This window comes from Eulemur rufifrons, chromosome 27 (genome assembly GCF_041146395.1).
Source record: "Eulemur rufifrons isolate Redbay chromosome 27, OSU_ERuf_1, whole genome shotgun sequence".
Classification (NCBI taxonomy): domain Eukaryota; kingdom Metazoa; phylum Chordata; class Mammalia; order Primates; family Lemuridae; genus Eulemur; species Eulemur rufifrons.
The window spans coordinates 18,061,375-18,079,410 of NC_091009.1; the positions used below are offsets into that span (position 1 = coordinate 18,061,375).

Below are 18,036 nucleotides of genomic sequence, written 5' to 3' on the forward strand. Positions count from 1 at the left end.
TGAGAGTTTGGAACACCAGTTTTACTGAAATGATATAAAAGATTTTTTTTTTTTTTTTGAGACAGAGTCTCGCTCTGTTGCCCGGGCTAGAGTGCTGTGGCATCAGCCTAGCTCACAGCAACCTCAAACTCCTGGGCTCAAGCGATCTTCCTGCCTCAGCCTCCCGAGTAGCTGGGACTACAGGCATGTGCCACCATGCCTGGCTAATTTTTTCTATATATTTTTAGTTGTCCAGCTAATTTCTTTCTATTTTTTTAGTAGAGACGGGGTCTCGCTCTTGCTCAGGCTGGTCTCGAACTCCTGAGCTCAAACAATCTGCCCGCCTCGGCCTCCCAGAGTGCTGGGATTACAGGCGTGAGCCACCACGCCCGGCCAAACACATCTTTTTTTCTTGTGGTTCAGTAGGGGATGTTAAGCCGACGTCTTTGTTCAACTTTGCTGGAACGTATGAGAGTTTGGAACATCGTTTTACTGAAATGATATAAAAGATTTAATTAAATAAATACCATGTAATAGGGATATTTCAAAATAAAGTATGTCACTAAAACCAAATTTTGTGATGAGGATGCCTGTTGAATGAGGAACTTTAGAGGTTATAGAAGCTGGTGACAATGGTGGTAATACCAGTATTACTTTGTGTGTAGGTTAAATATGTAATTGTACTATGTTTCCCTCATTCATTCATTCACTCTCCTAGACAATTATTTCATACCTTTTTCTCCTCAAATGTCCCATGCTTCCCTTTTTGATCATCCATTGATCATCACGATTTCTATTTCACTGGGAAGATAGAGGCAGTAAGAGTAGAACTGTTGGGACCTCCCACCCCAGCATCCACCATGTGAAATGCCGTCCTCACTTCCAGTCCTCATTTTGCTGGCCCGCTCAGCGTTTGGTTCAGCTGATTCTCCCTCTTGGAAACACGTTCTTTTTAGGCCTTCAGAACACTGCTCTCTACTATTTTCTCTTTTCTCTCTCTGGTTCTTCCCTCTCACCTCTTTGTGTTTACTTCCCTTTTCTGTCTCCTCACATTTTCTGGTAACCTCATCCAGTCTCAGGGCTTTGAATACTAGATATTGTCAACTTCCAGCTTCACATACTTCCAGCCTAAACCTCTCTCCTGAACTCCAGGCTCATCAGCACCCTACGTGGCATTTCAACGAGGATGTCTAACGGACATGCCAAACTGGACATCATTTCCACCCCTTCTCCCGACACTGCTCCTACGGCAGTCGTTTCAGTCTTACCTTCATCTCACTTGCAACCCTGCTCTTCCACGTCAAAACCCTAGTGGCATCTTGACATTTTCTTTCTCTGATCCCTTCACATCCAATTGCTCAGGAAATGTTGACTCTAATTTCAAAATGTCTCCTGACAGGCCAGCATCACGTGAATGTGACTTGTGCAGTTGCACAGTGCCTGGTTTAATGCTGTGCTGTTGCTGTCTTGAAATTCTTTTTTTTTTTTTCCCCCCCAAGAAAGAGTCCAGTTCCGTCGCCCGGGCTTAGAATACAATGGCGTCATCATAGCTCACAGCAACCTCAAACTCCTGGGCTCAAGCGACCCTCCTGCCTCAGCCTCCAGAGTAGATGGGACTACAGGCACACACTAGGGCTCCTGGCTAATTTTTCTGTTTTTAGTAGAGACGGGGTCTCACTCTTGCTCAAGCTGGTCTCAATCTCCTGAGCTCAAGTGATCCTCCCACTTAAGCCTCCCAGAGTGCTAGGATTATAGGCATGAGCCACTGCACCCAGCCTTGTCTTGAAATTCCTAATAATTAAAAAAAAATTGCTTTGATTATGTTAAAATACACATAACATAAAATTTACCATCTTAACCATTTTTAAGTGTACAGTTCAGTAGTGTTAAGTATATTCACATCATTGGGAAACCAGTTTCCAGAGCTTTTTCATCTTGCAACTGAACCTCTGTACCCATTAAACAACTGTCCCATGTCCCTCCCCAAACCCCTGACAACCATGATATTACCTTCTGTTTCTATGAATTTGAATTTGACTGTACTGACTTCCTATAAATGGACTCATACAGTATTTGTCTTTTTGTGACCCGTTTATTTCACTTAGCATAAGGCCTTCAAGGTTCATTTATGTGGTAGCATGCACTGGAATTTCCTTCCTTTTTGTAATAATACTCCGTTGTATGTATATCCTCCATTTGTTTATTCTTTGATCTGTAGATGAACACTTGGGTTGCTTCTACCTCTCAACTATTGTAAATAGTGCTGCTATGAACATGGGTGTACAAACATCTCTTCAGGGTCCTGCTTTCAGTTCTTTTGGACATAAACTCAGAAGGGGAATTGCTGGGCCATATGGCAATTCCATTTTTAATTTTTTGAGAAACTGCCATAGTGTTTTCCATAGTGGCTATGCCATTTAAAAATTCTTAATAATTTTTGAACTAGAGATTCTGCATTTTCATTTTGCAGAACCTGTGAATTATGCAGCCAGTCCTACCTGGATGTTCCTACTTTCCACTTGGTCTAAGCCACAATCTTTTGTCTAGATTATTGCAATAGCCTCCTAATTGTTCTCTGCTTTCTTGTAATCTCAACACATCCAGTGATTCTTTAAAAAAACAAATTCGATCTCATTCTTCTGGTTCGATATTCTCCCATCTCAGGGCCCCACGTGGCCTTCCCCTTCCCCATCAGCTCTCTGGCTTTATTCCTGATTTCCCATCTCCTCAGTTATTCCTCTCCAGCCCTGCTGGTCTCTTTGGTGTCCCTTGAACTTCTCATGCTCATTCTTCTCTCTGCCTAGAAAGATCTTCCTCCACATGTCTGCATCACTCAGTTTCTTACCCACTTCAGGTCTTTACTCAAAGAACATCTCAGCCAATTCTTCCCTGACCACTTTATTTAAAGTTACAACACATCCCGAAGCCAACATTCGCTTTTCCCTGCTTTGTTTCCATCATGCTTATTACCATTTAACATTCAATACATCTTATGGTTTATTTTGTCAATTATCTCTCTGGCCCCCGTAGAATATAAGCCCCACAAGGGCAGGGACTTCCAGAGCCTAGAACTCCACCTGGCATGTAGGCACTCAGTAAGTATTTTTTGCATGAATGGATGAATGAGACAGTCTTATAGCAATAATTTTCACAATCTGATTGTATTAGAAGTCTAACTGTCACAATATTAACTGAATTGGAGATAAGGAAACTATTAGGGCTACTGTCTAAGTTGTCAGGTTTTAGTCAAAGTCAACGTATGAGTCCAGGTTCGCCAGAAAAACAGAACCAACAGTATATATACATAAAAAGAGATTTATTATAAGGAATTGGTTCCACGTAATTAAAAGGCTGAGAAGTCCCAAGATCAGTGGTGAGTCAGCAAGAAAGAGACCTGATGGTGTAGTTCCAGTCCGAAGGCCCATAAGTTTGAGACCCAGAAGAGTCCACGTTGCAGTCTGAGTCCGAAGGTAGGAAAAAGCCCATGTCCCAGGTTGAAGGCAGCCAGGCAGGAGAGGTCCCTGTTCGGGAGCCTTTTTTGTTCTATTCAGGCTCTTAAATGATTTTAGGAGGCCGATCTGCCTAACCCAGTCTACTGATTCAAATGTTACTTTCATTCAGAAACAACTTCCGAGACGCATCCAGAATGTCTTGGGTGTCATTAACCAAATGGCCAGTCAAGCTGACGTGTAAAATTTACCATCAGACTTTAGATTCAGAAAGCAAAAAAAAAAAAAAAAGGTTGGGTACAATAATATTAATCTATGTTTCTTTAAAAGATTGACAGTGGGCAGGCTACTCAAAACAACAGAGGCCACTGCTGTTTTAGATATTCAGGAACTGATAAGCTTTTAGGCCTATACGTGTGTGGCAGATGAGAAGATTTTAAGAAACAAAACCAAAAACTTCTTTGCATCAGTTAAATCATTTGTCTCTCTTCCTGAAACTAAGCAGGATTATGTCTTTAGCTCCTCCAGCTTGAAGGTTTTTTTTTTTTTTTTTTTTTACCTTTTCTGAACATGAGAAATGTTTTTCTTGTCCTATTTATGGAGAAAGTTTGGAAGTAGGGTGCTTGTTTATTCTGGGTCAGTGGGCAAAGCAGTGGAAAAATCACCCCAGCTTTACCTTTGGCTTTTCACTTACCGTAGTTGTGTGGATTGGTGACCTCTAGACTAGTCCCTGTTTCATGCAGTAAATGGCATTCAAAACTATTTGCACACCAGGTAGACAAGATGTAACTGTCGACGTCAGATGACCTGCTCCACCAGAGCTGTTACTGTGCAGAGAACAGGGAAGCTGGAAGGCCACGGCCTCTTACGGGCTTCCCTGTGGTTCAAGGACACAGGCGCTCTTGACTTCTATAATTAAACACACACAAACAAAAAATCCCTCATGTCCGTATCTGAAGCCAGTGTCTTCCATTTCCATAAATCCCAGCTCACCTGACGTCCCTGGCTTAATTGCCCTTTAAACTGTTTTATGGCTTTATAGCAGCCTATAAAAAGTGATTTCCAAATATGACAGGCGCTGAAAGGCTGAAGAGGAGGATTATCCAGGACTTGTAATCGCTACATCTGTAACTGCTCCCCTACCAGCTCAGCCTTCACAGAGGAAGAAGAGCTGCCAGGGCACCGAGCCGCCATGGGGCGATACTCCGGAAGAAGCTTCCGTTTACTCCTCATGAGTGTCGTTAGCATCCTCCTTTTTGCCATGGAGCTTGTGATCGCCTACGTAGGTAACTCCCTGTCTTTGGCCTCCGATGCTTTTGCAGTGCTTTCCCACTTTGTGTCCATGATCATAGGTTTCTTTGGTGTAAGGGCCAGCAACATAAGACGGCACAGGAAGGGCACCTACGGCTTTCTGCGGGCGGACGTCGTGGGAGCGTTTGGCAACTCCGTTTTTGCCGTGGCGCTGATGTTCAGCATCCTGATCGAAGCCATCAAAAGGTACATTAATCCCCAGAAGACAGAGGCGCCCGTGCTGGTTCTCAGTGCTGGAATTATTGGCCTGTTCTTCAACATCCTTAACTATGTCATCTTCTTGGACTGCTGTTACTGCTCGGCACCCGGGCCCCAGGGAGACACAGAAACAGGTAAATAACTGCTCAGACAGTGATAATCAATCTGGTGAGAGTGCTGGCAGGTGCTATCTTAGGGGGCCTCTGATGGCGCCATCTAGAGAGGCCCCATGCATTGAGTCGGCCTCTTATCCCCATGATTTTACAGTAGATCGTTCTCAAGAACAGTTGCCTTCAGTCTGAAGTTCCTTGTGAGCAGAGTGGCATTAGGTGGGTCACTTTGATGTTGGGAGGTCTTCCTTAATTTTGCTCACGGGGAATGAAAAAGTCTGTCCAGACAGGTAGAGAGAGAAGGAGCAAAGGCACTTACTGTAGCCATTGAGAAAACAATTTGCAAGAAAGTGGATGTGGCCGTCTCCTTTGACTCACTGTTGTTTACCCAGGTGCGACATGACTATGTTTGAATTTTAATGTCTCCTTGAAATATGTTGAAAATACTAGATTACATGGCCAACTCACAAACAGCAAAGTACCAGATAATTGGCTAGGCTGATAAACTTATAGGAATATATTCAAAGAATGTTATATAAAATGGAGAGGGAAAAAAAAGTAAAGAAGATGGTCTAGTTAAACTTAGCTCTTTTTGGAATGGAAATGTTTGCACTTATTTATTGTATGCATCTGTTCTATCTGAGGAAAAGGAAAACTACATGTCAATCTTTAGGAGGGGCTTAAGAGTGAGTACCAAACTCATTGGATCATTTGGCAAAAAATTGAATTAAATCTTAGAAGAGAACAATAAATCTACAAGATGCTTCTTTATTAGATGAGATCATGTTTCTTTAATTTATTGCCACAAGAGGGATTTTTAAAAATACATGTCAAAGGGTTCTTACGGAAGAGAAATTTTCTGTGCTCCTTTTAGAGAGAATCCTGTAGCATGAATAGATTCGAATCAACAGGTTCAAGTCATGGTTCTAGGACAGGGCAGTAGGCAAATTACTTCATCTCCCCCACGTCCCCTCCTGTAATGTGGAAGTAGTAAGGACTGTGCAATGCTAAGTATTAATATTTAGCATTTCATAGGTACTTGATAAATAGTAATCATTGTTTCTGAAAAAAAATCACAATACAAGCCTTTGAATTATGCGTTAATATGATATCACTTAATTCTAATAGCTCATGTGGATTTTAAGAAATTTCAAATTTTTCCTTATTTGATGCTGATGAGTTTTCTCTCACGAGTAGGGCCATTATATATTAATAACTGAGTCTGGGGGCCCCAGAGGCTAAGTTTGCATTGTTTGTTTTATTCCTTTTGTCTTTGCTACCATTATCAATTATGCCAGTTGGATCCAGTCCTTGATCCTATCTCTGTCTTAATTTTCCTATTGGTAGAATGTGTGTTATGAGAGCACCTTTAGTATGTGCTAAATATAAAAATGAAGAAGAAACTAGATTCTAGATTTTTATTTGATTTAATGAATCACTCTGGGCCTCATCTTTTGTAAAAAACAATTCTTTGTTAACTTGAGACTCTATGCTTAGTTATAGCAGTCATCTTGTGAAAATTACTACTTGAGGTTCTAGATCATAAAATTCACACATCTGATATAAGACAAATATATACACACACACACACACACACACATATGCATACATACATATTATTGCTAGGTATACATTTATAGGAAGGGAGGTGATTTCAAATGATTAATGTTGACAATGGAAATGTCACCAATACTGTACTTACCATTATATTTTCGGTTGTCCCATAACAGTTCTAATTTTGCCTTTATTCTTGATATATCTACCTTCATATAACAAAAACAATTTAGGCAAATGGTCCAATTCTGATCAACATGAAAATTGGTACACAACCATAGTCTTGTTTTTACTAATTGAATTATTATTGGATAGATCTTAGTTCAGCTCTTGTTTAGGAAGCAGTCTTTTCCAGTGTTTATGTCTATACTGAGTTAACAGCAAAAGGCTTAAAACAAATCATTTACACTGACCATATGGGTTTCTATTGGCTTAATTTCAGGGTATCTATCTTCTTTTCAACTGTTTGATTGCCATGTAGTATTCTACTTTATTTCTTATTTCCTTTTTTTTTTCCACTTGAGACAATAATAAAACAGCAAATAGTATTTTACTTTAAATAACTAAGTATAGTGATAGTAGTTTACACATATGGTTAATGCTTGAAGATTCATGCTCTAGGTTACCGTTATTATTTTGGCAGCCTGTAGTATTGTTAAATTCTTCTATGAGAAATTTTAGAGTGTTTAAAACCTTCAAGTGATTTTAGGATAGATACTTAGCTTGTTAACACTTATGTCTCCAGTTATGTATTTATCATTTTTTCTAAATCATACATTTTGATATTCTTCCCATCACCTAAATGATTTTAAAGAAAAGAGTAAATTTTGGGGTCAGATGAATTTCATAAATTGACATTAAGCCAGTATCAACTGGCTCACATTTCCAGAAGAAATGTGATTAGTCCATTCATACTAATTGATAATAGCAGTTATCATCTATGAATGGGGAAAAAGATTCTTGACTTCAAAAGATTCAACCTAAACCTATGAAAAAGAATTTCTGTACTTCTTGAACCTTAAGGTGTAGCACTTTGAAGTCCTATAAACTAAACAACTGCTGTTACCTACTGGCTTAGTGATCAGATCCAGTAGGTCCATCACGTCTTTTGTGGAATTTGTAGCTAAGGAGAACTTTTTACTTACCGAGCCTTCAGTTTCCTCTGATTCTGTAGGTCTTTTACTTGTTCTGCTTACTTGTCTGGTGTAGAAATTGAATCAGTTACATTTGATGTTTGAGATCGTAGAAAAGTAAAAAGTAATCAAGACCACTAACTTTAAATTAAATATAAACAGAACAGACTATATACCTAATTAAGACTTTAAACGTCCCTGGGATTCATGGAATAAGTTATGCTGGAGAATCAGACATACAGAACCAGGAATTTTTAAAAACCTGGGAGAAAAGAATGTCTGTAAGACTGAGCTGAGCTGAGGGAGCCTGGAAGCCTTAGAGCAAGATCTAGCCCATGTGAGGCTATCCCTGACATGAAAAGATATGAGAAAGTTCAGGTGATGGTGGAGCCAGCATTTTTGGCTAAAATGAAAGGCAAAGTGAAAAAAGTAAAAAAAAACCAAAAAAACTACAGGCATTTAGAAGAAAACAGGGCCAGGTGCAGTGGCTCACTCCTGTAATCCCAGCACTTTGGGAGGTCATGGGGGGAGGATTGCTTGAGGCCAGGAGTTCGAGATCAGCTTGAGCAAGAGTGAGACCTCCATCTCTACAAAAAAAATAGAAATATTAGCCGAATAGGTGGTGCACACCCTGTAGCCCCAGCTACTTGGGAGACTAAAGCAGGAGGATCACTTGGGCCCAGGAGGTTGAGGTTTGAGGTTGCAGTAAACTATGATGACACCACTGCACTCTAGCCAGGGAGACAGAGTGAGACTGTCTCAAAAAAAAAAAAAAAAAGAAAGAAAGAAAGAAAGAAAGGAAGGAAAAGAAAAGAAAAGAAAAAGAAAACAAAAACATAGGTTTAAAGTCCAAAATGTTGATGGCCCTATGGGAGAATATGTTTGGGGGAGGGAAGTGGGGGAAAGGGCGAAGGGGTGAAAACAACACATAGATCCAGATCCCAGGAAATATGCGTCTCCAGCTACTTTCTTTCTCTAGACTTAGGGACTAAATTTGCTTGGTTAACCTTTTTTCCTCTTCTTGTTTCACTTTATTTGATTTTCCTTGACTTTCACATTATCTTTTCTGTTTGAATTTTAATTATTTTTTTCAGGCCCAAGTTTTCTTTAGAATTTGACTGCTAGAACTCTCTGTGCGCTGACCTGCGCTGGCACAGATACTTTGCTGTACATCAGCCTTTGTTTTAAGCTAAAGGTCATTTCGTGCAGCTCACTCTTCCAGTATGAGTGCTTCTGCTCCAGTCTTGCATCTTTCTCCGTCCAGGCTAGTTCAGGCTTGCCATTTATGTCATTTATAAATGATAAATTTATATCTGAAATATTCGTTTATTACTTTTAATTTTTTTTTTTAACAAAATGCCTTTTCTCTGAACTTAAGTTAATTTCATTTTGATTCCAAATCATGCTCGCTTGCTATCTCTCTATTTCTCTCTCTCTCTCACAACTACCCTTCTGGCACTGTGTTCCTCCCGCCAGCAAGAGGCAGTGACAGCACAGCAGTCTGCAAAGTTCATTGTTGCAAACTTTACACACTGCTGATAGTTGCTCTTGCAGGGGCCTACTGAAAATTTGTTAGAGCCTGGTGGGGGCTTCTCACGCAGACAGACCTGCAGACACTGAAAACAAGTCAATTTCCTTTTCTTTTAGAGCAGATTTTATCCAGAGACAAACAAAATAGGCAAGGCTCTGAGAGTTTTAGGAGAGGCAAAGGGGAATTTGCTGCCTCTCCCCCGGTAGCAAATACTACTGAGTAAATAAGATATCAGAAACTGGACAGTCGAAGTCAGCTTTTCAAACTGGAAAAGGGAAGGTTTTCTAGGCATAGGTTACTGGAGTTCTCTTTCTAGATCAGAGGCAGGATCATAAAGATTGGGAATTTGCAATAATTATTAAATAATTTTAAGAAGGATGATGTTTAATTCCCAGAAGCTGTTATTTTGCAGTTTGGCCATATCTGACACGAACATTGTTTTCCAAGCACCCCCATTGGGTTCTGATCAATTAGCTTCCACATGAGTATTCAGTGATAGAACACACACACATATCACAGATCACATTATCTATCCCATAGTAGATGCCTGATAAATTCCCTTACATCTCTTTCTATATGTTTCTGACAACTTGCTTTAACCCCTCATCTCTTTTGTTACCCATTGAGGAAAGATTAAAGGAAGATTGAATAATAGGTGCTATTTCACATTTGTGAAATCAAATTTAACAAAAGAAAAAAAGAAGATAAAGAGATCAGTTTCTCATTCTCAGCCACTTTTTTTCTAATGTGCAGAGGCTGCTACGTCTAATGCCTGAGTTAAATGTTAATGAAAAAGAAGTTTTTATTGATATCTGTGAGTCGTCAGGCACAATAAGAATATAGAGAGAATAGTTACAACATCATATCAATACATTTGGAGAACTGTATGTTTTGTAAGATTGCTAGAGAGAATACTTTCTATTTCCATTTTTCAGACAAGAAAACAGAGGTTCAGTGACAAGTCTATAACCATACAGCTAGTTAACAGGAGGATACAAAGAAATTAAAACATTGAAGCTAGGCCCTTAATTAAGGACCCTACTCTGCTTACTGTACTTGGTCAACAAAAAAAAAATTACGGACAGTGAAAAATTATCTGGCAAAAAAAAGTGCAAATGAATACACCATAAATCGAATTCTAATTCCAGTAGCTGAGTGACCGCCAGTAAGTTACTTAAACTTTCTAAACCTTAGTTCCTTCATCTATAAAGTGGGTAATACCAGTTTCATAAGGATGTTGCAAGGATGAAATTATATTGTGTGTAAAGTGCTCAACACAACATTTGGCATCCACTGAACACCCAATAAATGGTAATGATGGTGGTAAACGGTAATGATGGTGGTAAATGGTAATGATGGTGGATAGTGATTGCACAAGGGCTCAAGAAACAAGGAATCCATGAAATATTAGTAAGATCCCTCTGCAGACAAGTGCCTTGCTCTATTCCACAACCACAAGCCCACCTTATCCTTGGCCAACACTACTGTAATTGTTAGTCACACATACGATCAAAGCAGATCCATCACCATTCCTACAAACCCTCCAAAACACACGTCTTACTGATGAGAGGTTAGTAGCATGCCTTGTGGGATGAACCAGAACCATTGACCAGTAATTAAAAAATACATGTTCTGGAACTTCTTCCCTCATGCCCTGGATCTGATACTGGAAAAGATACTTAACCACTTTAAGCCTCATCTCAGGTATCATTACACCTATTTTAAAGCTTCTCTGTGCTTTTCTTTTGACAAATAATAATACCTTCAAGATGTGTTATTTTTCAAAGGGCTCTTGTAAATGTTAGCTTCCTCATCTCTCTTTTTTTTTTGCATTTTACGATGCCCAGGTAAGCTTCCTCATCTTTAAGTGCTCAAGATAGCATTTTGTAGAAGGGCATTACTTCTATTTTTTAAATTATATACTTTAAATTGCTTTAATGATAATAAAATCTTAATATGTCACTCATTAAAAGAATATAAATGTGGCTCATATGCTAGGCAGTTGTTTCCAAATTGCAGGTAAAGAAACTGAGGCATCAAATGTTTTATGGCTAATTCAAAGTAAATGTTAGAACCGGACTTTGTTTTACCACACCTGTCTTCTGCTAAATGATGCTTTGCCTTTTAAACCTTTCCCTGCAGTCCCATTTATGGAGTAATGATATCCCTACTTTCCTTGTGGAGAAGCTTAATTTTCCATAAAGGTGGGGTGAAAATAAGCTTATTGTTTTGGTTTTCTTATTGGCCAGAAGATGTAGACAGTATATTTATTATTTGTTGCCTCTTTCTTCCTCTTTTGTTGGAGACAATAGTCATTGTGGCTTTTTAAAAACATTATTGACAACTGTCTCTGATGATTATGACATACATCAAATTTTCATCATTTTTGATGAGGGGCAAGAAGAAGAGACTCATTCTCCTTAAAGTGTCTTCTAAGCTGAGCATGGTGTGGTGTGCCTATAGTCTCAGCTACTTGGGAGGCTGAGGTGGGAGGATCACTTGAGCCCAGGAGTTCAAGGTAACAGTGAGCTATGATGACGCCACTGCACTCCAGCCTAAGTAACAGAGCAAGATCTCATCTCTTAAAAGAAAATAAAAGTCTTCCATAGTCCAATAGTCCATCCATATCCTGATATTTATTTTCAACATCTGACTAGGTGTCTTGAGAGAATTTTGAGGAAGTAACTTTTGTTAAAGTACACACACACACACACACACACACACACACACACTTGTTCTTCATCTGCCATGACATCTCAAAAATGTATCAGCCCAATAGGAAAAAGAAAAAAAATGATCCTTAAATGAGGTCCATGAGAAGTAAGGGCTAGTTCCTTACAGAAGAACAGCAGAGATGTCAGTTTGAAGGAGGAACTGGCTAGATGGTCCATCCGTATTCTGTAGAATTCTTTACCTTAATAAACTGCCTTGAGGTTACACAATAGAGAAAAGAGGGGAACTAGCAACTAGTTCTACAGATGCTGACCACAGTCAATTGAGGACATTGTTGGGACTTCAGGGGGCCAATCAATAACATCACCCATAAATTCAGAACCACTTGAGAAATAAGGGATAAAAGATAGTCAGATAGCAATAAAAATAGTAGCTTCATTTTTGATAAAAGCAAGTTATTGACTTCTCTGAACCTCAGTTTTCTCCTGTTAAAATGAAGACACAGTCATATTTAACTTTTTTACTTGTTCTGAGGCTAACATCAGGTTAATTAGGGTACCCAGTTTCCCTACCTGGTAAACACATGATATCCTTTCCTCGCAAGTGACATTTAAAACATCCCTGCCTCCTTGCAGAGTTTAGAAATTTGCAGCAATGACATCGTAGGCTCCAGATTTGAGTTGTGGCACTTTTCCTTCCCAATCAGCATGTGAAAGACATGGGAGAGTGAGAGAATAAGACAATGAGAGAGGAAGGAAGGAAAGAAGGGAGAAGGGAAGGAAAGAAGCTCCTGAATGCCACTGTTACCCGAAGCCCTTGCTTCACGCTCTGTCTACACTCACGGCTGCCACTGCTCTAGCTCCAGAACTGAGCGGCTCAGGCTTGTGAATCCTACTTCCTAATCCTGCAATCCTGCTGCTCTCTCGCTCTCACATTTGTTTCAGTCTGAAGTTTGGCCTTAGCAGATCTCTGAGCAGAAGCTGTTTTAAACTTTTCTTTGTTTTGTTTTTGTATTTTTGAGACAGGGTCTCATTCTGTCTCCCAGAGTGCAGTGGCATCGTCGTAGCTCACTGCAGCCTCGAACTCCTGGGCTCAAGTGATCCTCCTGCTTCAGCCTCCCGAGTAGCTAGGACTACAGGCATGTGCCACCATGCCTGGCTAATTTTTAAAAGTTTTTATAGAAATGGAATCTCACTGTGTTGCTCAGGCTGGTCTCCAACTCCTGGCCTCAAACATTCCTTCTGCTTGGGCCTCCCAAAGTGCTGATTACAGGTGTGAGCCACTGCGCCTGGCCCTGTTTTGAACATTAGGAGCTTGTCCTGTTGCCCCTGCTTTATGCTCCTCCAGACATTATCTTTCCACGGCCTTGGAATGCTGCAAGCCTATCATTCTACTTAGCCTTTTGGTTCTAAAGTCTGGGACATGCTTCTGGTGTGTTCCCTCAGCCCCCACCCCTTGTGTGTTCTTTCTCCTCTCAGGAAGGCTCAGTGAGGGATTCACGGGGTGCTTAAGCCGATCCCTTTCCTTGTCCACCACATGCAACGCTGGCGTTTTTGTTGGACTCTCTTCCTTTTACTTTGTCATTGTTTTCTAGGTCACACATTTGTTTTCCAAACAGATTTCTTTTTCTCATCGCAGTGAGAGAAATGAAGTCAGCGTTTTATGGGGCTGCCAAAAGCAACTGTTGTCCAAACAAATCTTCTCCACCCTCACCTCTCTGAGTTCGATACTCTCACTCAAAAGGCATTTTCCAATTAAACCAAAAATCTAATCTGAGACCTGGACTCAAACTGTCATTGTCCTGTCTTGATCCCCTCCAGTGTGTCTTGTCCTCCCTGTGCCTGTCCTCAGAATCCTAACTCTTGTTTCTTAACCTGTTCACTCAGGACACGGGAAACCCGCACCCCACAATAACTGTTTTGCTTTGAAGCTCCATCTAATAAAACCTTAAATATTCTATGCGAAGCTCACTAAGGCCCGTTAAAACAGTTCCATATCTACAAGAACAGTCACTCACTGTGACCTGCTTGTCAATAGACTCCCTGGTCACACTTCCTGGAACAATAAAATCTGAAAACTCCTCACCAGAGGCTCCTAGAAACTCAATCTCCACAGGTTACTTTGGCCTGTAGATACTCATCTTTATCTTTCTCAAGGTTCCTGCCGACTCACCAATATGTTAGGGCTTTAGGGACTCAAAATTAATGCCCCTTTCTTACTGTCCTAGGTTTGGAAGTGATTGGTAGATAAGGTATGGATGACAGTTGAATATAAAATATCAACTCTATTACAGATATTGAGGGACATGGCGTGGGTGTGTAGTGGCAAAGAGCTTCCTAATAGTTCATCCCAGAATTAAACGTACCCACCCACTCCCAGATCTCCCTCCACAGGGCAGAGCCTGCCCCAGTTTGCTCCCCTCATATGCCAGGACCACAGGTCTCTGTGGGAAATCTGAGAAAGAAATCCCAGAAGAGGTTAGCTGAGCATGCTCCATTCTTTAGCTCAAGGTTGCCAATCAGCGAAGTGATCCTTCCTCTGGGAAAAGTCAGGGGAGCAGCTGAAAGAGGCCCAGAGTGATACTCCTGTGGTGGTGCCCTCGTGGAAATGTGACGCTTGGCAAATGGAAGGTCCCCCTAACACAAACAAAAAACTGAGCTAGGAGGCTCCAATGTGAACCATGTAGGCCATCTGCCAGGGTGACTCATTTATCTCAATGGGAAAAAGCATGTTTGGTAAAGAAGTTCTGATACAACAGATCTAATGTGAAGTCACCTTTGGTCACTCCCCCCACCCTTTCCCATACTAGCAGACTCGGATATAAGCGCCCCACTCAAAGCTGCATGATGATCAGCAAAGATCCAATATGGTAACTCTACAGAGATACCAGAAAGAAAAAGTTACAAAAGGAACCAGCAAAAAGGCAGAAGAAAAACACATGGAAGAATAATAGTTACCCCAGGTTAAGAGAAGAAATTTTCAGATAAAACAATTAACAGGAATTGTCAGAACTCAGGGGGGAAAAAAGGAAGATAATAAAACATTACAGAAATGAAACCCATATGGGAAGCAGTGAGGCATGGAATAAGGACTGTGAAAAATGATCAATGATACAGGAGACAGGCTGGAGAAATTGACCAGGAATTTAAAGCAACTTGAAGAAAGACAACATATGTAAACAACGAAGAGTGGACATATAGCATATACGTACTAGCTGTTTCCTGAGACAGAAGATGCCAGAAAAAATATTCAAAGATATAAGTTTTTTTCTGAACCAAATGAAGATAAAAATATGCATATCAAAAGGGAAAAATTGATATGCAACAATCAATGCCTGTGTTCTGGAGGCATTTCTGAATATCAAGGATAAAGAAAGACTATGGTACCCAGGCGGAAAAAGCCCATCGTCTACAGGGAAACAGTATCAGACTGGATTCCGATTTTTCCACAGCAACATGCAATACCAAGATACAAGGAATGGATGTCTACACAGTCCTCAGAGATAAAATAAAACAAATCTAAAAATTTAGTACTCATCTAATCTAAGTTCATTTCCAAAAGGCAACATAAAGACATTATCAAACATACGTAAAACCTAAGAACTCTTCTTGAAAAAAACACTAGATGCCATCCAGTCAACCAAAATGTGACTTAAAATGAGATCAGAAATGGGAAAGTCATGGCATGAAAAGACTGTTGATGAGCATTAAACCGATTTCAATGTGGAGCTGTGGCTAAACCACTTTCAGAATTATAGGTACAGGACAGAATGTAAATGTTTCAGATACTAATGAGGAGGCCATCAGAAGGAATCATTCAATAAATTTAAATCATCACCCCTCCCAAAAGTTTTAAAGAACTCAGGGGGCTGGTGATGTCAAAAGCCTTGTGGAAATGGAACTCTCAGACTTTTTTTAAAAATATATAAAAGTAACAAATAAAACTCTCTTTATTTGCAGATGATATAATTGTTTGCCTAGGGTACACAGGGAAACCTATGAAACAATTACAAAAGCTAATAAGAAAATTTCACAAGGTCAGGGGACAGAATGTTACTATAAAGATCAATTACATTTTTCTACACTAGCAGCAAACAATAGGACAATAAAAGGAAGACAATCTCGTACACTTTTGATAAGAGTATACATTTGTACAATGTTTTTGGATACCAGTTTGGTAATAGCTATAAATAATTTTAAATGCTCATACTCTTTGATTCAGTATGTGTAAGAATTCATCCCACTCCAAAAAGCGAACAAAGATATATGTGCAAGGATGTTTTACTACAGTAGTATTCACATAAATGGTCACAATAATGATGCTAACATTGACAAAACACAAGTTTATAAAAAAGAATGCTAAATATGCATCAGTAGATATGGGGGCTTCTTAATCTATGTATATCTCTATTATGAAATACCATCAGCAGATAAAAAGAATGAAGTAGTCCTATGAGAACCTCTCAGAGTAATGATTTTTAAATACGCTCCAGAAGATCAACACTTAAGATGTTTTATATGCATGAGAGAAACTATTGCGATTGTCCAAGTCATGCGGGTCTAACAGTCAGTATTCAAATCCAGGTCGACTTAGCTCTGAAGCTCATGATATCATTTCATTCTGTCTAGCTGGAAAACCTTGAGCAAGTTATTGACTTCTCTGAACGTCAGTTTTCCCTGTTAAAATGAAGATGCAGTCATATTTAACTTTTTTACTTGTTCTGAGGCTAACATCAGAAAAGATACGTGAGCATGTCTGAAGGACACCTGTGTGGTGCTACGGCTCCCTTCCGTCAGGTTGCTCCTCTGAAAATGTGACATGTCATCCTCAGGGCAGGACCGTGTGAGCTGTGACGGCTTATTTATAATGTTCTGTGTCATTTATGCTGCAGAAAAGCATTTGGTTTGTTCTGAGGTCTTTGCTTACATCAAATTTTAAATAGTGTAGCCATCTATACTGCACATGATTGCAACTATATAATATTCTGGAAAACGCAAAACTGTGGGAACACTAAAAAGATCAGTAGTTTCCAAGGGTTCAGGGTGGGGAGGGCTGAATGAATAGGCGGAGCCCAGAGGATTTTTAGGGCGGTGAAACTACTCTGTGTAATACTATAATGGTGGATGCTTGTCATTATACACTTTCAAACCCATGGAATGTATACCACCAAGAATGAACCCTAATGTAACTTATGGACTTTGGATGATGACCGTGTGTCAATGTAGGTTCATCACATGTAACAAATGTAACCAAGGGGGCGAGGGGAGATGTTGATTGTTGGGGAGGCTGTGCATGTCAGAGAGTCTTGCTGTGTTGCCCAGGCTGGACTGCAGTGGCTGTTCACAGGTGCGATCATAGTATACTACAGCCTAGAACTCTTGGCCTCAAGCAGTCCTCCCACTTGAGCCTCCCAAAGTTCCTGGTACTACAGGCGTGTGCCACTGAGCCTGGCTTTCATAATAAACATAGGTTCTTGACCAACTATTGATCAGGTATCTGGATGCACGTGACAAAAACCAACTGATAGTTGTCTAAGCAAAATGGGAAAATTAATTGGTTCACATAATCAAGTTGGAACCGGAGACTTGAATTCCATTAGAGATTCTCTGCTTCCTTTCCTATTGCAGATTGAAGGGTGTTGGAAGGAAACAAGAAGAGACATAATTACCAGGGTGTCCAAGTCACATCCTCACAGTTTAGTGACCATGCAAACAGTGGAGCTGCTCTCTCTCTTCTAGATCTATATTGAAAATTCCAAGAGAAAAACTCTGGCCTATCTTGGGTCAAGTGCCCATCTCTCTCTCTCTCTCTCTCTGTTTCTCTCTCTCTCTCTTTTTCTTCCTTTTTTAAAAGTATCCATCTCTTGAACCAAGCATTGTGGCCAGGGGATGAGGAGCTATGATTGGCTCACCCTAGGTTACATGCCCACCACTGTATCCAAGGGGACAGGATATCCCATCAGAAGGAAGCAGGGAGGGGTTCCAGGCAATCTAAAACCTCAGCTGATCCATATAAACTTCTGGTGTTTACAAATACAATGCTTGCTTTCTAGAACTCAGGTCGATTTTGAGTCTGTGGCTTCATAATTACAACAATGA

General features: G+C 40.1%; 1 protein-coding gene across 1 annotated transcript in view; it reads left to right on the forward strand.

Moving 5' to 3' along the window:
• Window positions 1-4,620: 4,620 nt before the first annotated feature.
• SLC30A10 (solute carrier family 30 member 10) overlaps window positions 4,621-18,036 on the forward strand; it is a 35,437-nt gene continuing 22,021 nt past the window's right edge. The window contains exon 1 of the mRNA XM_069459667.1: window positions 4,621-5,071. Within this exon, the coding sequence (XP_069315768.1) occupies window positions 4,621-5,071 (451 nt within the window). The remainder of the gene's footprint in view (window positions 5,072-18,036) is intronic.